The sequence below is a fragment of the Geotrypetes seraphini genome, chromosome 1 (assembly GCF_902459505.1).
Source record: "Geotrypetes seraphini chromosome 1, aGeoSer1.1, whole genome shotgun sequence".
NCBI classification, from domain to species: domain Eukaryota; kingdom Metazoa; phylum Chordata; class Amphibia; order Gymnophiona; family Dermophiidae; genus Geotrypetes; species Geotrypetes seraphini.
The window spans coordinates 9,724,185-9,745,380 of NC_047084.1; the positions used below are offsets into that span (position 1 = coordinate 9,724,185).

Sequence of the window (21,196 nt, forward strand, 5' to 3'; positions counted from 1 at the left end):
TTAATGGTACCCTCTCTAAAACATCGGAGGTGACCAGTGGAGTGCCGCAGGGCTCGGTCCTGGGTCCACTCCTTTTCAACATATTCATAGGGGATCTGACTCAAGGGCTTCAAGGTAAAATAACACTATTCGCCGATGACGCCAAACTATGTAATATAGTAAGTGAATGCAGTTTACAGAATTATATGGCGCAGAACCTGCTTACATTGGAAAGTTGGTCCTCAACCTGGCAGCTAGGCTTCAATGCTAAGAAATGTAAGGTCATGCACCTCGGAAGCGGAAATCCATGCAGGACGTACTTCTTGAACGGAGAAACTTTAACTAGGACTTCAGCAGAACGAGATTTAGGAGTAATCATCAGTGCAGACATGAAAACTGCCAATCAAGTGGAGAAGGCTTCATCTAAGGCAAGGCAGATATTGGGTTGTATCAATAGAAGTTTCGTCAGCCGAAAGCCTGAAGTCATAATGCCGTTGTACAGGGCCATGGTGAGACCTCATCTGGAGTACTGTGTGCAATTCTGGAGGCCACATTACAGTAAAGATGTGCGCAGAATTGAATCGGTTCAGCGGATGGCCACCAGGATGATCTCGGGGCTCAAAGGTCTCTCGTACGAAGAGAGACTGAACAAATTGCAGCTCTACACTCTCGAGGAACGTAGGGAGAGGGGAGACATGATCGAAACATTTAAGTACTTCACGGGACATGTCGAAGTGGAAGATAATATTTTCTTTCTCAAGGGACCTTCGGCCACAAGAGGGCACCCGCTCAAACTCAGGGGCGGAAAATTTCATGGCGACACCAGAAAGTATTTCTTCACAGAGAGAGTGGTTGATCATTGGAACAAACTTCCAGTGCAGGTGATTGAGGCAGACAGCGTGCCAGACTTTAAAGAATAAATGGGATACCCATGTGGAATTCCTACGAGGGTCAAGATAAGGAAATTGGGTCATTAGGGCATAGGCAGGGGGTGGGTAAGCAGAGTGGGCAGACTTGATGGGCTGTAGCCCTTTTCTGCCGTCATCTTCTATGTTTCTATGTTTCAACTGAAGTCAATACTACTACCTGATTAACTATTTGGATATCTTAGGATAGCAAAAGTGTTGTCTTAAGTGATATCTAGATATGCTATCCAGAGCAGCTGAATGCTGCTGCTATCCAGACAGTGTCGCTTGCTCAAGGCTTATAATTGCTGAGGCATTTCTAATAATTGAACAATAGATGATTGAATTTAAACTGAAACTTAATTCGGAGAAAACAAGATTCTTTTTTGCAACACCACGTCAGAATTGCACTGAGACTTCTTTGTCTTTGAATGCAATAACTTATCCTATTCACTCCACCATCAAAATACTGAGAGTGATTTTGGATCAAAATTTAACCATGAAAGATCAGGTGGATGCTTTGGTTTGGAAGGTTTTCTGTACTTTGTGGAAATTGTGAACTATTAGTGCATATTTTGATGTGCATCTCAGGATCATGCTCAAAGTTAGGTGCCCAAATCTGGGCACCATATATCAAATCTGGTAACTAACCCTATAGGAAAAATGCTTTACCCTAGTTTGTGGTAGCCTATTTTGCATGCGCTAAGCATGCATTAGGACTTAACACCCTTTAGTTAGAGGGCCTACTTAATTTGCAGGGGTACAAAAATCTAGCCAAGATGCATGCATTGTCAATACAATTAGCACTTTGGGCTTTGTACTGTAGCAAACTACTGAGAAATGAGGTTTCATTAAATACATATTTGAAGAAATTATCAGGAAGTATTAGGACATGCTACAATAGATTTACTTAATAAGGGAAAAGTGGACCCCAGCAACCAATGCTTCAAACTAAGGCCTCCTTTTACAAAGCCATGGTAACAGCTGCTGCAATATTCGCTCAAACGCCCATAGGGATTTAATGGGCGTCGGAGCATTTGCCAAGCGGCAGCCGCTACCACAGCTTTGTAAAAGGGGGAGATAAATATTTTTGCAGCCTGATAGCAAACGATGATTCAGGTATCTTTCATAGATCCACAAAATCCCTTTAAATATCTAAGTGTCCAAATCTATACTAATACTACAAAAATATTCAAAATTGTGGCATTCCAAAAAAAAGTTTGAACATTTTTTTCTCTTCGTTTACATTTGGGCATTTAGATATTTAAAGTGTTTTTCTGGACCTAGGAAAGATAATACTTTTCTATCAGACTGCAAGTAAACTTGCGCTCCCTTTTATGAAGCTGTGTTAGCGTTTTTTTAAATCACCAGCAGCAGCAGATAAAGTTCCAACGCTCATAGGAATTCTCTGAGCACTGGAGCTTTTACCGCCACGGCTGGCGATAAATAACGCTAACACAGCGTCATAAATGGAGGGGGGATTAGTTTGAAGCCTTTGTTGCTGAGGTCCACTCTTCCCTTATTAAGTAAATTGTTTTGTAGCAAATCCTAATAATTCATAGTTTCTCTTATTGATTTGCTTCATCTCACTTGTTTATTTGGAGCCATGCCAACAATACTAACAATAGTTCTTAGCCCACATACTGAAATTCTAGGTGTTGTGGTTGTCTAAATTTTACACCATCCTATAGAAAGTGTGTTGAATACTAGGCACATTCTTCTCTGAGATATTTTACAGTTATATAAATTTAAAAGAATGTTTTAAGTCAAAGATGTACAAAAGACTAATCTGAAAAGATGTGAGAAAGATAATATACTGTAGAAATGCTTAATGACTTGGAAAACCATGACAGGAGAAATATATCAGGAGATTTGGAGGGGCATTATCGAAAGGGACATCTAAGTCCGTTTACGTCCATCTCGCAAGTCATCTAAAGACACATTTTTGAAAGATACATCCAACCTTTTTTTCGTTTCGAAAATCGTCTAATTATACGTCCTGCCGATCTGATCAACCAAACCACTAAATCGTCTATCTTTATACCACATTTCGTCCAACTTTCCGTCCAAGTCCAAAACACCTAGAACAAGCCCTGTTGGACGTGGGAGGGGTCTGCAAAGTGATGGACTGCATACCCAGACATGCCACCTAAATAGTGGAGTACCTTACAGGGCACTGCTGTGAACTTCACAAAAAGGGTGCCATGGCTTCTCCTCCCTACAACTCCCTTATAGGTTATGGTGAGCCCCCCCCAAACCACCTCCAGAATTCCTTAGACCCACTTATCTACCACCCTAATAGCCCTTATGGCTGCAGGAGCCACTTATATGCCAGTACAAAAGGGTTTTGGGGGTGTATAGGGCAGTGCACATGTTTCAGTATCAATGCAGTGATTACAGGGGCTTATGGGCATGGGTCCTCCTCTCTATGGGTCCCTAATCCACCCCCAAGATGACTTAAGCTGCCTCTGGGCTGGATGACTAGGCTTTCCTATGCCAGGCGGCCAGGTGATGATGGTCTGGAGGCAGAATTTTAAAGTTATGATTAAAATTTTTATGGGGGTAGAGGGGTTGGTGATCACTGGGGTAGTGTGTGGGGAGTCTGTTTTATGTGTTTGCAATGCTTATCTGGTGACTTTAGGTGGGTTTTTGGGACTTAGACCATGTTTTACATGGTCTAAGTCACAACGTCCAAGTCCAAACTTTCGATTATACATGCTGTACAACTAAGTCTAAGCCGGCCCACGTCCCGCCCAACTCCCATCCTCGATACTCCTCCCGAAACGACCCGTTTAGCTTTAGTCGTTCAGCGGCACTATGAAGGCCTAGGTCATTTAGAAATACATCCAAAACCCATTTTTATTATCGGCACATGGACGTTTTTGAGAAATGTTCGTCCAAGTGCCGACTTAGACCGGTTTTTGGACGTTTTTCTCTTTCAATTATGAGCCCCTTAGTGTTCCTGACTCAAATCAAAAGGAGAATATTCCAGAGGTCTTTAATGAGATGTATGAACTCTGCATCCCACATCATGCACTAGGAGTGATCAGATTTGATAGAGCTCACTGGATTTGGGGCTCATACCAAGCCAAAGTGAACAGTCTCATTAATGCCTGTTTTCATATACCTAGTTTGCTTCATGTGCTAAGGAACAAAGAACACATTTTTATCATGATATCATGCAATAAAAGCTATATATTGGAGAAATGAAAGAGTTTTATTTCCTTCTTACACAATCACTGTGTGAGAAAAATGTTAAATATTGTTCAGCTTGTATCCTATAAGGAAGGGAATTGAGTATTGATTGCACTATGTAACAAAATTTTATTTTTATTTTTTGCTCCTGGGTAGTAAGTGTTATTTCTTAGTTTCCAATGCCACAAAAGTATAGAAAATGGCTATCATTCCCCTCAAAACTTTGTTTTGAAATTTACCTTTTTTTGCAGAGCATTCCAGATTGATTCCAAGCTGAATAAACTTAGGATCACTTTTACTGTGTATTAAGATATTACCATGTGGCAAACAATACCACAGGCGTGTACACTTGCTGTTGCAGTAAAAAAAAAGATTTACAACACTGCAATTCAGGTGGTAAGGCTTACCACAGCTGTGGGCAGAGATGGGTGGAGGAAGGGGGGTGCTGTGTGCATGCACAATGCACCCTGCAGTACAGATGTGTGGTGCTTCTTATTGCCAGGTTAGTGCAGGAGCTTTTACTGCCTGCAAAAAGACAGGTGGCAAGGGCTTTTCAGACACACTGTTACCACAGCACATGTGGGCAGAAACCTGCCTCAGCAAACATGACGACAAGTTGTGTTTTTTTGACCCATGGTAATTTCTGAATTGCTGTGGGCTAAAATCACACTGGCCATCAGGTCATCTAGTATCAAAAGAGTATCTGCCCCTGAAAGGGAAGCCTGCTTGGCACAGCTTTAGCGGTAGGATCTTCTGCCTACTGTCTGATCTAGAACATCTGTTGGGAGGAGATAGCATAGGCTGAGACCTTGCTTATAACTCTGATAGGATCATATAGAGCATCCGTAATATAATTCATGCCAGAGAGAATTTGGGAAAACTTCCCCAATTCTGAGAACCGAGACAAGCGAGTGTGACAAGCATTTGCCACAAAGGAAGGCATGGCTGCTGCCTTCATCCATAGGGCCAAAGCTTCAAATTGACACTTGAGGAGCAAGTTCACTTTATGGTCCTGAGGATTCTTTAACATCACCCCTCCTTCACAAGGTAGGGAGGTTTGTTTAGTGACCTGTGCCACCAGTGAATCCACTTTTGGCTGAGCGAACAGCTGCTGAAAACCTGGTACCATTAGATACAGCTTGGCCATAGTTTTAGCCACTCGAAGGGATACCCTTGACAACTTGCAGTGGTCAGTGACTAGCTTAGTGATGTCCGGATACAAGGGAAAAACACATGGTCAGAGCCACAGAACTGCTAATAACTGAACATTGAGAAGAGGAACCTGGCAGAACTTGGAACTTGGAACTTGAACTGGAAACAATGCTTGAAAATGCAGAGGCCCTTAACAGCCATTGTACTGTAGGGTCTTCCCCTGATCCAGGGTTATCACCACTAGAGAATGACAAGGGAAAAAAATCTGTCACCGGACCACCGTCCCCTTCACCGCCCCGTCCCCACCGTCCCTTTCACTTCCCCGTCCCCGCCATCCCTTTCACACCCCATCCCCGCAGCATCCACCCTTCCTTCTCGCCACCTCACCGCCCTTCAGCAGCCCGAGAATCTCCCTCCCTCCCCCTTATCTTTGCAGTATAAAGAAACTTAAGGGAGGGAAGGTGCGCGGTCACTGATTGCGCACACGGCCCCTTCCCTCCCTCCCTACCTCCGGCCAAATCTATCTCCTTCCCTCCCTCCCCCTTACCTTTGTGGCGCTTTAGAAAAGAAACTGATGCCAGCGAAGCCTGCCTGTGCCGCCCTGCAGTCGCGTGTGTGTGGGCGGAAGCTTCTCCTCTGACAATTGTCATTTTATAAACACAAATAAAACAGAGCAAGGTTCAACAAAACCCATCTCCCCTCCCTTTCACAAATATCCCCTTCACTATTGTGAAAACTGAACAAACCAAATTACTACAGAATGCTACATAGAAAAATCAAGCTAACAGAATACTTTAGTCACACATGGCAAGAATAATGTTAGGGGAGTGCAACTAGGGCAACTGCCCCCTGGTCAGAGAGAGAGCCCTAAGCCAGCTGGAAGCTAAAGAAGCACAGCCTGGACTTTGCGGTCCCCAGTTATGTCTAATACCAGCTCTAGCAGGATACATATTTCAAATCTGAAATATTCTAATCACAAAATATAAAATAAATTCATTTTTATTCTTTTTGTTGTCTGGTAATTTTATTCTTCAAATCACATTGGTCTCAGGCTTTGGTTTTAGGTTCCTTCTGTCTTCATCGTGGCATGGCTGGCTCCTAAAGGTAAAATAGGTGCAAGAGGAGCTGGGAAGAAGATGCCAAGTCTGACATGGGCGCAATTTTTTTACCACAGGAGTAAGACTTTTCACCGCTTCTACGGGGTGGTAAAAGGTCTTGTCCCCATTCCTGCGGTAAACCAGTTGCAAATGTCTCCATTCCTGCAGATTTACTGTGGTGACCCATGGTTTACCGCAGTAAATGGTCCCCATGTCATTCTGTAATCACCACCTCTTGAACGCTATTTTCCTTCACAGAAGCAGACACTACTAGGGAGACTTCATCCTGTGATAAAAGTGTCATGGAATCGAACTTGCCATCCTCCTACTCTGTGACTGACTGAACCTACTGGTCCAAGTCTGTGTCCTTATCTGGTCAGGGAGCCTGCTGAGGGAAGAACCCTTACGCCACTGCCATTGGTGCACTGCTAACAGACGCAGAGGACCCTTGGCAATTCAAATAAGCATTCTACGTAAGGCTCACAAGCCTTGTAGTGAGGGTTTTACCGACCCCGGTAGGTTCCCCCTACCAGTCCTCCTGGGCTCAGTGGCTCCCACACGATTGTGCTTAGCCAGTACAGTTCCAGAGAGTCCTGGGAAGGGTCTCTGCCCCTGGGAATGCACCTCCTGTGGATCCCCAGCCCTGGAGGACTGAGAGGAGGCTGGGCCCAAGGCTCCTGCCCCTTCCCCGTGGGACATGGATGCTCTTCGGCCAGCCATCTAGTGCAAGCCTGGTATGGTAAGGGGTAAAATGATCTGAGGAGTCCATCCCAGTCAATTTTGAGCAAAATCAAGGGGTTTTGAGGCAGATGGAGGCAAGAGAAAAAAAGATCATTTAAAATTCAAGATTGTCACCGTCAGACAAATCATGCAAACAGCCTGTGGAGGCCTCCCTGAAGGGGGAAAAAAATCACAGGGAAAGGGGTTTGGAGGTGGAGGTACCTAGGCTCTGGAATCAGAAACCTTTAAATTCAACTTTTGGGTACCCCTCCAATTTTCCCTATAGCTGCCTGCCTGCTTCAGCATAGGATTTCAGATAGAATCAATGGAGAAGAAATTGCCTCACAGATTTACTGAACAAACCTGGTCTTCTGGCCACCAGTTGGACTGAGGTTGGACTGAACCTCAACCTCTGAAAAACTGCTTTAAAAAAAAAAAAAGGGGGCGGGGAAGACCATACAGCCATCCCACTGTTAGTCCTGGCCAAGCATAACAGCCTGTACTCAAGCTCCTGAGTAAATCAGAGATGCAAGCAGGTATGCAAGGGATGGCCTCTGAGCTGAAAAAATAAAATAAAAGCAGGATGGCTAGCTAGGTGTTTCCAAGGGCTGATCCTACTAGACTTCCACCATATAATTTTGTGTCATCTCCCAGGCAGAGGTCCCACCAAGCGGGAACCTCTGGGCACTGAGCCTCCAACAAACACTAAAAAAAATTTCTGAAAATAATAAAACCGCAGAGCAGATCAAAAACACTTCTGAGCAACTTCCTTGCACAAAACAAACTGAGGGGGCAGGAGCAGTTCCCTGGGAAGGAGGTGAAGTTGAAAACATGACTGACAGTTTTCTGCAAGCAATTTGCTAGTTCAGATACAAGACTCTAGCGTTCAGGCCCATTAGACACATTATACTAGAATTTCCTTTGCCTATATTGTATATTTTACTCTATCTCTAGTTATTAAAAAAAAAAAAAAAAAAAGCTCCAAGCTCACCTATTTCTTTCTAGCTTATTGTCACTGACAGTCCACTCAGTCACCTAACTCTTCCTCTGTACTATGATGTTACACTGCTTATTGTAACCAATTTCAGCACTGTGCAAAATTTATTAGGTGAAATCATATTAAAAAAATTGAAAGTTAGCTTTCTCCAGAATCCCATTTTCACTAAATTTAACTCTGTGCAGCTCCGTATTGCTGTCCTTATTTGTCTGAGTTATAATTACATGTGCCTTTCATCACATGGGCCAAATTTGTTGTCTGTCCAAGACATCATTTGAATTTGACATGGTCAGTGTTTCCTGTGCTCTTGCAATTTTATCCCTGTAATTAAAAGCCAGTTGTCTTCCATCTCTCTGTTACAAATTTAAATCAATGAAGCAGGAACAGTATGAGCTAATTTTAGCAAATCCTCTGCTGTTGCTAAGCCTTAATACCAGTCATTATATCAAAGAATAAAGTGTACTGCTCTTCTTTCCTGGTACTGCTTCAACTGTCAACTCAAGCTGCAAAGGCTTCTAAGCATGCAGAAAGGAAAAGAATGGCCACTGAAAAACAAGTAGATGATGTGAGGTCACCCACTGAAAAATGTACTGAGGGGATTTGAGGGCTGTAAACCACAACAGGAGAAAGCTTAGTTTTTTTGTTTGGATATATGAGTGTGGGTAGTTTAGAAGTTGTGATTTCTATTACTAGATCAGCCAGAAGGTTTTAAACATAGACATTATTGTAAATTCATTTTCACAGACCCCCTTGCCAACATGTGACATGCATTTTATGCCCCACTGTAACGTGAAATTAGTTCTCCTCTGATATTGCGTAATGAGGAACAGTAAGCATCAATGCATATTCCTTCTTGTCTTGTAAGTTTTTCCTTAAGTATTTACTCCCAAATTCTAGAAAGCTGTGCATCCAAATTTGCGACTATAGAATGATATTTATATATTGCCTATCAAGGTTATCTAAGCGGTTCACAATCAGGTACTGAAGCATTTTCCCTATCTGTCCCAATGGGCTCACAATTTATCTAATGTACCTGGGGCAATGAAGGATTGAGTGACTTGCCCAGGGTCACAAGGAGGAGTGCGGGATTTGAACCTACAACCTCAGGGTGCTGAGGCCATAACTCTAACCACTAGGCCACTCCTTCCTCCAAGATCAGATGAACACATAACTTAATATGCAGATAGCTGATGTTAACAAGCAATAATAGGCTATAACAGGCACCAAGTAGCAATTACATGTGTAACTGCCCTTAATAGCTATTCTAAAAGATATGCATTCAAATTCCAGAGTGTGCAAATTCAAGGGGCCATGATTCGGGGGGGGGGGGGGGGAGGGGGGGAGGGAGGGATTTCTGCTGCATGATAGACTTTTACCTACCCAGGTTATGGAATACTAATATTTACATGCATAGTAGAAAAACAACTGCTTTTACATACAAGCAGCAGCGAGACCTACCGCAACCACCAGGAGCCCACAGACCCGATCCTGCCAGGAGTATGAACTCCTCCCCCTGCAGTCCATTGGAGAGATCAATCTGCCTGCTTTTAAATATCAGCAGCAGTGGAGTTCAACTGCTTTTACACCTAAGCAGCAACGAGACCAGTCACAACCACCGAGAGCACACAGACCCGATACTACCAAGAGTGTTAACTCTTCCCCCCCTGCAATCCGCTAAGAAGATCGACTGTCGGCTCCGGGTGGCTTTCCCGCAGAGGAGAGAATCCTGCATTCATCGTGGGCCTCATCTGGGGCAGCCTCCTTGGAGCGGCTGGGGCACGGGCAGTATGTCTGGGAGGGAATGCATGGATGGGAGAACATCTCAGGGGAGGAGACATAGGCATCCTGGGACTGTCGGCCAAGTCTCTTCCCTGAAGAAGCCCTTTCTGGAAACGTCAATCGCTCCTACTAAACTTACTTGCTCCACTTCATCACTTCATTATGCTTCTATTCCTTTCTCTCCTCTCTTCTACCTTCCAAAGTATTTAGATCAATGCTGTCTTGTTAAAATGTTTATTTTATTTTTATTTTTCCTCTAACTCTACTTTTCACTTCTCTATTACCCTCCAGGTACTTTAGTTAGATTGTGAGCCTTCGGGACAGTAAGGGAATTTTTCAAGTACCTTTCTTATTTCTAATCTTAATGTATATTTTCTGTAAACCGCTTAGAACCTAACGGATGTAGCGGTATATAAGAAATAAATTACATTACATAATTACTTACAGTTAGGCGCTAGCATTTATGCCAACCATTAAGTGGAATAAGTGTGCATGCCTAAAGTCAGGGGTATAAATGCAGACTTACACAAATATTCTATAATGGCAGTTGCATGTATCATTTCAATGCCTACATTCTGATGATCTTTTGAGAAGTTACCCCTGAAAGTGGAACCTCTAGGGACTGAGGTAGTTTAGTTGCAGAGGGGTTGAAGTTCAGATCTGCTGAGAAAGGCTGCTTATTACTGGCCTGCCTTCAGAGGAAATTTGGAAGGGAAGGTAGTTGGTCTTTCTGCTCCATTTTGAACAGGACAAAGACCTACCTTAATAGTCATAGAAACATAGAAAAATCAAGGCAGGTAAAGGCCATATGGTCTATCCATGCCATCTACTATCCCCTCTTCTCCCTTAGAAATCCAGCGTTCATGTTCCAAGATTTCTTGAATTCAGATACACATTTTGTCTCCAGCACCTCCACCGGGAGGCCATTCCAAACGCACACCAACCTTTCCATGAAAAAGCATTTTCAGAGGTTACTTCTGAACCTATCCTCTTTCACCTTCATCCTATGCCCCAATATCCCATGCACTACTTTACTTTTTCTGGCACACAAGCCATATCGCCCCTTCCCAGCTGGTCTTAATCTCATCTCTGTCCAAGTGGAAGGCCTGCTGTATCCCTAATCATTCTGATTCTGACTTCCTGTTTAAAGTGTCAATCTTCATTTTATTAGTGAGAAATATGATATGGATGTGCTATACAGATTTTGATATGTGGTTGCATGATAGACAAAGAAAGATTAGGGTCTTACCTCAATAATCTTTCTAGTAAATAGGTGTGTCATTCTGGGCACGTGGATAGTGAATCCAAACCTGCATGCTTTGCAGAATGTATGAATCACAGTTTTCAACTCCTCCTCTTTCCTCAGTGGAGTATGATGCCCCCTTCATTTTCTACCAAAGCAGGCAATATCCTTCATAACAGAATATAAGAAGGAGGAGTACAGGGATGTTGCCCAATAACATAAGTCTGTTCTGCTCTGCAAGAAGTATACTAAACACAATTTATGAACGAAAACCAATAAAAACAGCAGTATAAAATGGCCACAAGCTTTAACATTTATGGAGCTCGTACATTCCTCAACATCTACTTGTTTGTTTCTCTATTTTTTTACAATTAACATAAGTGCTTGTATCCCTTAAATCTGACTGGCCTGAAAAATTTAAGACTAGAAATTGTCATTTCTTTCTGAGATAGTACTTAGTAAACAGGCAAGTTGTATGAAGTACAGAGCAGGGTTCCATAATGACACACCTATTTACAAGAAAAAAAGATTATCAAGGTAAGAACCTAATCTTTCTTTCTAGTGCAATAGATGTGTCATTCTGGACAAGTGGGACGTACCAAAGCAGTTCCTGGAGTGTAGGGTAGGATTTATGAGCCTGCCTTCATCACTGAGGACCCAAAGGCTGCATCCATTCTCCCCTTCGGGGATCCAGGCATACATTTGCGATCGATGCATGGAGATGGATAGCTTGAAATGTCAGGTAAGACTATTGGAGGGAACAGTGATGGAACTTGAAGACAGAATCCGAGCACAGGAGAAGATTCTAGTGGAGCACAGCCCAAACGACGAGGTCAAGGATCTAGAAATGTTCATAGAGGAAGCCCATCAGCACCACGTAGAGATCCCAGGGCTGGAAAACTGTACTCAGGAAACCCAAGTGAGGAGAGAAGACACCCATGCAAACACAGAAGAAAATGAAGACGAGGTAGGAGACAACCGCACACCAGGAGGAATAGTGAGAGCACAGGAAGATGTCCCCCCACCCAAAGAACAGGAAAAAATTTCAAGAGTATCATTGGAGGAAGAAGACAGGCCCTACTCCAAGGACGTGGACCTACGCCCCCCAAGGAACTCCCGAATAAAGAAGATGGGGATCATCGTAGGCGACTCCATTATACGACACGTGGACAGCCACACCGCAGGAGGAAGAGAGGACAGAGTAGTCACCTGTCTGCCTGGAGCAAGAGTAAAGGATGTGACCAACAGGATCTCCAGGATCATAGATGGCGCACGGGGAGTGGACACCGCTGTGCTTATCCACGTAGGAACAAATGATGTGAGCGGGCGGAAGTATGACAGGGAAGAGCTGAAGGGCCAGCTCCGCTCACTCGGAAGACAACTGAAGATCAGGGAGGTGAAGGTGGCCTTCTCTGAAATCCTCCCTGTACCAAGAGCAGATGGAAAGAGACAAGGGGAATTGCAAGTGATCAACGCCTGGATGAGACGATGGTGCGAAGACGAAGGCTTCGACTTCGTGCGCAACTGGACGGCGTTCTGGGGAAAAAGTAAATACTACAGAAGGGATGGACTACACCTCAACAAGGAAGGAGCAAGAGTTTTGGCAGGCAACATGAAGAAAGCAATAGAGAAGGCTTTAAACTGAAGGACAGGGGAAAGCCGACAGTCGACCACCGGTCGATGGCACGGACAACAGGATGCCCCGACGTAGGAACAAAGGACTACTACTCATACACAAGAGAGGTCGACCTCACAGCCAACAAAGGAGAACAAGCAGGAAGGGACAACTCAGACACAGGAGGGGATGACCACACAGCAAACATGGGAGATAACACAGGAGCAGTAAAGGATACCGTAAATGAAACTGTAAGGACAGCCAAGAGTAGAAGGTCCAAAAAGGTAACACGAAGGGAACTTAGATGTATGTATACAAATGCTAGAAGTCTAGGAAACAAAATGGGAGAACTAGAGACGATAGCAAGACATGAGAACATGGATATCATTGGCATAACAGAAACATGGTGGAATGAAGAAAACAAATGGGACACAGTACTACAGGGATACAAACTATATAGAAGGGATCGAGAAGGGCAGAAAGGTGGAGGTATTGCCCTATATGTTAAGGAAGGAATAGATTCTGTTGGAATGATTACAACAGACAGGAAAGAGAAGCTGGAGTCCCTCTGGATCAAAATTCCTGGTCACAATGGCGCAGATACAAAAATTGGCCTTTACTATCGTCCCCCAGGACAGGCGGAGGTCACTGACTCAGAAATGATGGAGGAAATCAAACAAGTATGCAAGACAGGCAATGTAGTTATATTGGGAGACTTCAATTTCCCAGGAATAGACTGGAAACTAGGAGCCTCCAACTGCGGCAAGGAGGCCAAGTTCCTGGAGGTGCTAGGGGATTGCTTCCTGGAGCAAATGGTAAAAGAGCCGACAAGAGGCGACGCCACCTTGGACTTGGTCCTAAATGGTCTCACCGGACCGATAACAGAAGTAGAAGTCATGGTTCCACTGGGAACGAGTGATCACAATGTAATCAACTTTAAACTTGACATCGGGAAAGGGAAACATTCCAAAACCTTAACCACCACCTTAAACTTTAAAAAGGGTAAATACGATTGCATGAGAGCCATGGTAACAAAACGACTCGAGAAGATGGTGGACAAACTTGAAACAGTAGACCAGGCATGGTGCCTATTGAAAAATACTATTGCAGAAGCACAAGATCTCTACATTCCGAGGATTTCCAAAGATCGGAGAACTAAAGGCAAAGGAGAACCAGCATGGCTTACCATACAGGTGAAGGAAGCCATAAAAGAAAAGAAGGACTCTTTCAAAAAAATGGAAATGCACGAAGACAACCGAAGCCTGGAACAAACATAAAGATGAACAGAAGAAATGTCACAAGGCGGTGAGGGATGCAAAACAGGACTATGAGGAAAAAATAGCCCAGGAGGCCAAAAACTTCAAGCCCTTCTTTAGATACGTGAAAGGGAAAAAACCTGCAAAAGAGGCAGTGGGACCCTTGGACGACATGGGAAGAAAAGGGTACATCAAGGAAGATAAACAAATCGCAGACAAACTAAATTCCTTCTTTGCGTCTGTCTTTACGAAGGAGGACACCTCAACAATACCTGAAGTGGAGAAACTGTTTACAGGAGAAATAAAGGACAGCCTCACCACAGTTGAAGTGAACTTAGATCAGATATACTACCAGATCGACAAACTTAAAAGTGACAAATCCCCTGGACCGGATGAAATTCACCCGAGAGTCTTGAAGGAATTGAAGGTCGAAATCGGAGAGTTACTGCAAAAACTTGCAAACCTGTCAATCAGAACAGGTCAGATACCAGACGACTGGAGGAAAGCGAACGTCACGCCAATTTTCAAAAAAGGATCGAGAGGAGAACCGGGCAACTATAGACCTGTGAGTCTTACATCTGTCCCCGGCAAGATGATTGAATCACTGATCAAGGATAGCATAGTTCAGCACTTGGACACACATGACTTGATGAAACCCAGTCAACATGGATTCAGGAAAGGGAAATCGTGTTTGACGAATTTACTCCAATTCTTTGAGACCGTGAACGAGCAAATTGATAGTGGAAAGCCGGTGGACATAATATACTTGGACTTCCAGAAAGCATTTGACAAAGTTCCACACAAAAGACTTCTTAGGAAACTACAAAGCCATGGCATAGAGGGAGATATACAAAGATGGATAGGCAAATGGCTGGAAAACAGGAAGCAGAGAGTGGGCATAAATGGGAAGTTCTCCGACTGGGAGAAAGTGACTAGTGGTGTACCCCAAGGCTCGGTACTTGGGCCGATCCTTTTTAATATTTATATCAATGACCTGGAAAACGGAACATCCAGTGAGATCATCAAGTTTGCAGACGACACAAAACTCTGCCGGGCAATCAGATCGCAGGAGGACAGTGAGGAACTCCAGAGCGACTTGTGTCGGTTAGAAAAATGGGCGGAGAAATGGCAGATGAAGTTCAACGTGGAGAAATGCAAGGTAATGCATTTAGGCAGTAAAAATAAGGAATACGAGTACAGAATGTCAGGTGCAACTCTGGGAAAAAGTGAACAAGAAAGGGATCTGGGTGTACTGATAGATAGGACCCTGAAGCCGTCGGCACAATGCGCGGCAGCGGCAAATAAGGCAAATAGAATGTTGGGCATGATAAAGAAAGGAATCTCGAGTAGATCGGAGAAAGTTATAATGCCGCTTTATAGGGCAATGGTCAGACCCCACTTGGAATACTGCGTCCAACATTGGTCTCCCTACTTAAAGAAGGATATAAAACTGCTGGAGAGGGTGCAGAGACGAGCAACTAAACTAGTGAAGGGTATGGAGAAACTGGAATATGAGGATCGACTTAAAACACTGGGATTGTTCTCCCTTGAGAAAAGGAGACTGCGTGGGGATATGATCGAAACCTTCAAAATACTGAAAGGAATCGACAAATTAGAGCAGAAAAAACTATTTACATTGTCCAATTTGACACGGACAAGAGGACATGAAATGAAGCTAAGGGGGGGCAAGTTCAGGACTAATATCAGGAAGTTCTGCTTCACACAGAGAGTGGTTGACATCTGGAATACTCTCCCAGGGGAGATTATTGCGGAATCGACAGTCCTAGGCTTCAAAAGCAAACTAGATGCATATCTCCTTGAGAGAGGCATATAAAGATATAGTTGGCTATAAAATAAGCCAGGTGTATACCTAGCAGGGCCTCCGCGTGTGCGGATCGCCGGACTTGATGGACCGAAGGTCTGATCCGGAGATGGCGCTTCTTATGTTCTTATGTTCTTATGTTAGAACTTTGTAAAAGTATTAAGAGTGATCTTCTCAGGCAAAATTGCCCAGGCCTCTGCCTATGTAGAAACAATTCTTGTTGAATGTGCTCTCAAAAATATAGGTGGCTATTTCCCACAGGTAATGTAAGCTGACTCGATGGCCATGAGAATTCATCTAAAGATAGCAGCCTTAGATATTGGTTCGCCCAGTTTAGCTTGATGGGTGATCATAAATAAATGATTGTAGAGATGAAACTCGTTAGCAGCCTCAAGAAACCTAAGTATTACTTTACACACATCCAGCAAACACATAACTTAAAAAAAAAAAAATTATCCAGCCCTGTGGAGTGGAATGCTGGCAATCATACTTCTTGATTGATGTGGAAAGCCAAAATTACCTTCAGCATAAAGGAAGGCACCATACACAAGGAAACCCCTACGCCCTCTCTACAGGAAAATACCTGCAACCGAGACTCTTCTTGCTGATGTGATAGCTACTAAGAAGGTTGTCTTCACCAAGGGGTCACGTCTAAGACGCCTGCTGTAAAGGCTCATACAGGGCCTTGGTCAGACCCTTTTGGACAAAGTTAAGGTTTCAAGATGGAACGGGTTGACGAACAGGTGGACGCAGTCTAAGAGCTCCCTTCAAGAATCTGGCTCTATCTGGATGAGAGGCCAAGGAGACATTCACTCGTGCTCTGAAACACAATATATCTGCCACTTATACTTTGAGAGAACTGACTGCTAGCTCCTTTTCGAGTCCCACTTGGTGAACTGCTGAGATTGGAGCTTGCAAAGGTTCTACTTTGTCTTTAACACACCAATGTTGAAACATTTCCCAGGCCTTAGCATAAGCTGAGACTGTGGTTGGCTTCTTGACTCTAAGGAAAGAAGCAATAACTACAACAACAACAACCATGCCATAAGGCCAAAGTGTTCCAGTATTTTAGGACAACTGGTCCTTGAGTCAGTAGCTCTGGATGTACTGTGAACCAGAGACACATGTCCCTCTATAGACAAATCAAATCTGTGTACCGCCGCAGCCAATCTAGGGCTACCAGGACTACCACCCCTGGGTGGTTTGCAATCCTGCGGATTATTCAGCCTATCATGGGTCACAGAGGAGATGGTCCTTTCTGTCCACAGTTGAACTAAGGCATCCAATCCAGCACTTCCAGGCTCGCATCTGTTACTGTAAAAAAAATCCACTTTTTTGTTCTTTGCCATGGCCATCAAATTGAATGTTAGACGATCTCAGTATCGCACAATGCTTTAGAAGGCTTCTGGAGACAAAGAACACTCTCCCGGATGTATAATCTGCCTTCTGAAAAAATTGACTTGCACGTTGTTAATTCCTGCTACAAGTGCTGTGGATATTGCTTGCAGCTGGGCCTCCATCCATCTGAACAACAATTGGGTCTCTAGACATAGCAGAGTACTATTGGTGCTTCCTTGTTGATTGATATAAGCAACCTCTATGACATCATCTGAGAAGACTGACTGCCTTACCTTCCAGGGATTTCTCCAACTTCTCTGGCATTAACCATATGGCCTATAGTTCCAGTTTGTTGATGGATCACTTCCTCTGAGTTGGCGTCAACCAAACCTTGAACCGGCTGACTGTTGCAATCAGTGGCATAGTAAGGATGAACAGTGCTCAGGGCAGTGGCACCCCTCCGCCGCCACTCCTGCCACGTACGTGCCCCTTCTCTTTCCTATACCTTTTTAACTTCTCCAGTGTGAGCTGCATGCTCATGTTGGTGTCAGCTCGCTCTTTGACACCACTTCCTAGGCGCAGGTCCAGGAAGTGACATCAGAGAGAGCTCTGATGCCAAAGCAGGCAGCAACCTCACGCCAGGGAAGTAAAAAAGGTACTGGGGAAGGCAAGGGGCATATGCATGTATGGCAAGGAGAGGAGCGGGGGGCAGTGGAGAGAGGAGGAGGGGTGCCACGCCCTTAGCAAGATGGTACCTGGAGTGGACTGCCCCCCCTCATATCCCTCTTACTACACCACTGCTTGCAATGACCTCCCCAGCTGTATCGGTAGCATGGAATATTGCTACTTCTTGGGTTTTAGCCAGGTACTAGTGGCCAGTATTGGTCACCGTGAGAATGGGCTACTGGACTTGATGGACCATTGGTCTGACCCAGTAAGGCTATTCTTATGTTCTTAACTCTTTGCATTGAGTGCACACATCACTAACTGGAAAAAAGTTATTTTATTACTACTTAGTTCCATAGCGCTGCTAGACATATGCAGCGCTGTACATTAAACATGTAAGAAGAGACTGACAACCTCCCTCTTGTTCTCTTAATTAAGATAAATTACTACAAATTAAGGGATGTGCATGGGGTAATGGGATTTGGAGAGGATAGGTGGGACAGAAGACTGAACTAGGCCCTGATCATCAGTAACAATTAAGTTTAAAACTATAACAGATAGTTTAGGCTCTCATCCTCCCATGCAGTCACCTGAGTGGTTATCCAATTTTTGGTTCCCCACCTAATCTCAATCCAAATTATGCTGAAGAAAGACACTTAATATTCTTAGGGTTCCCCTCCTCTTGCAAGACCACTGCACCAGGCTCATATCTTCATTCTCATGTCCTCTAGTCTCACCACATCTCTCTCAAACCCTTCATACATAGTAACATAGTAGATGACGGCAGATAAAGACCCGAATGGTCCATCCAGTCTGCCCAACCTGATTCAATTTAAATTTTTTAATTTTTTCTTCTTAGCTATTTCTGGGCAAGAATCCAAAGCTTTACCCTGTCCTGTGCTTGGGTTCCAACTGCCGAAATCTCTGTTAAGACTTACTCCAGCCCATCTACACCCTCCCAGCCATTGAAGTCCTCCCCAGCCCATCCTCACTTAAATGGCCATATACAGACACAGACCGTTCATCCCACGCTTCTTTGAACTCAGTCACAGTTTTACTCTCCACCACCTCTCTCGGGAGCGCATTCCAGGCATCCACCACCCTCTCCGTAAAGTAGAATTTCCTAACATTGCCTTTGAATCTACCACCCCTCAACCTCAAATTATGTCCTCTGGTTTTACCATTTTTCTTTCTCTGAAAAAGATTTTGTTCTACGTTAATACCCTTCAAGTATTTGAACATCTGAATCATATCTCCCCTGTCTCTCCTTTCCTCTAGGGTTTACATATTCAGGGCTTCCAGTCTCTCCTCATACGTCTTCTGGCGCAAGCCTCCTATCATTTTCATCGCCCTCCTTTGGACTGCCTCAAGTCTTCTTACGTCCTTTGCCAGATACGGTCTCCAAAATTGAACACAATACTCCAAGTGGGGCCTTACCAATGACCTGTACAGGGGCATCAACACCTTCTTCCTTCTACTGACTACGCCTCTCTTTATACAGCCCAGCATCCTTCTGGCAGCAGCCACTGCCTTGTCACACTATTTTTCACCTTTAGATCTTCGGACACTATCACCCCAAGGTCCCTCTTCACGTCCGCTGATTCAATGCTTATCCTCTTTCTCTTTTCCATCTCAACACCTCTTCCCCTACTAGAACTTGTTTTTAAAGCTTAATCTCTCCACCTAGTGATCAGAGTTGAGAGGAGGAGGAAGTTTTGAGGGGGGAGAATATTCCTTAAGCCATTTCCTCTGTCTCTGCAGTCAGCAATGGCAGAGTGATTGTGGAAAAAGGGGAGAGAATAGGATGCAACAATCCAGACCAGGCTGGTGGGCAGCAGTAATCACAGTGAGAGGACAGGTACTGTAGGTTCAGGATCCAATAGTACTCATTTCTGGGAGGAGGAGTTGAGGGGGTCAAGAGGATCCAAATCATTTTTGAGCTTGGCTTGGTTGAAACAGTGATCATTTAGGGTTATGGTTATCTTTATTTGGTATACCATCTTTTCCCCATGAATATCCAAGCGATTACACTGAAGAGTAAGCAGGGACTCTAAGGGGTCCTTTTAAAAAGCCACGCTAGGGCCTTAACACGCGGAATAGCGCACGCTAAATTGCCGCACACGTTAGCTGCTACCGCCTCCTTTTGAGCAGGTGGTAGATTTCTGGCTAGCCCTATGTATAAAGTTTCCCTACCTATCCAGCAGGCTTACAATCTAACTATGGGATGCGGAGGAAGCAAAATTAAGGAGTGATTAAGAGGAATTCAGGTACCTGGCTCCCTGATTTGCCCTTTCCTCAGACACACATAATTATTAAGGAATGCATGGGCTTGCTATACAAGTCAACATAGATTGAGAACCACTGTCCTAAAAAAGAGTGCTTCCTGTTTTCTTTGCTTTTGTCCTTGATCCAGCAGAAGCTATTCAGCTTTAACAAACACAAAGAACACATACATAAGTAAATATTCTTAGGAGGCTTCATATTACTGCTGATGAATATTCCCTAAGGGCTCCTTTTACGAAGCTGCGTTAGGGCATTAACGCGCGGAACAGCGCACGCTACATTGCCATGCTCGCTAGACGCTAACGCCAGCATTGAGCTGGCATTAGTTCTAGCTGTGTAGCGCGCGGTAATATCCTGCGTGCGCTAAAAACGCTAGCAAGCCTTAGTAAAAGTAGCCCTAAGTGTTACTTACTGTGGAATGGCCATCCTTGATCAAAATTTGATCACTGGTACTCTGAAATTATGTTACTGTTTACTTTCCCGCATACCAATAATCTCATAAGGGCATAGTAAGTGGAGAAGCACCAACCTGAATGAGCATCCAGCTGAACTGGCAGAGATAAAGGTAGTGAGTGACAGAACCCAGAGCCGAGCAACTTTCCTCTGACAGCTCTCGACTTGCATAGGCAGAGGTCAGAAACGAAACCTGGAAGTAAGCAAAACAAAATCTATTTTCAATTCTAAAGTAAAACTAAATCAAACTTGGCACCTCAAAAAAACGCTATTCTATAAATTGTGCAGGTGCGATTCACAAAAGGCACAGTTACTTAACGCAACAGGTGTTATCCAGCAACAGCAGGCAGATATTCTCACAACCCATCCACCTCCCCTGGTTGGCTTCTTAGCTGGCTTATCTGAACTGAGAGGCCGCATGCCTACGTCGAGCACGAAGGCATTCACGCATGCGCGGTGCGGGCCATTGCAAACTTTCTAAAGACTTAGGGTTCCATTTATCAAGGTGCGCTATGGGGGTTAGCACGTCGGACATTTCATCACGCGCTAACCCCCGCGGCAAGCCAAAATACTAACGCCTCGTCAATGGAGGCGTTAGCGACTATTCCGCATGTTAAACCCCTACCGCACCTTGATAAAAGGAGCCCTTAAAGTGGCAATGCACTTTTAAAGTGTCTGTACCGGGGCTCCGTAAGG

General features: G+C 44.2%; 1 protein-coding gene across 1 annotated transcript in view; it reads right to left on the reverse strand.

The window, feature by feature from the left end:
* The window catches only part of ADGRV1 (adhesion G protein-coupled receptor V1), a 786,618-nt gene that overhangs the window by 204,942 nt on the left and 560,480 nt on the right, over positions 1-21,196 (reverse strand). The window contains exon 84 of the mRNA XM_033919809.1: positions 20,577-20,693. Within this exon, the coding sequence (XP_033775700.1) occupies positions 20,577-20,693 (117 nt within the window). The remainder of the gene's footprint in view (positions 1-20,576; positions 20,694-21,196) is intronic.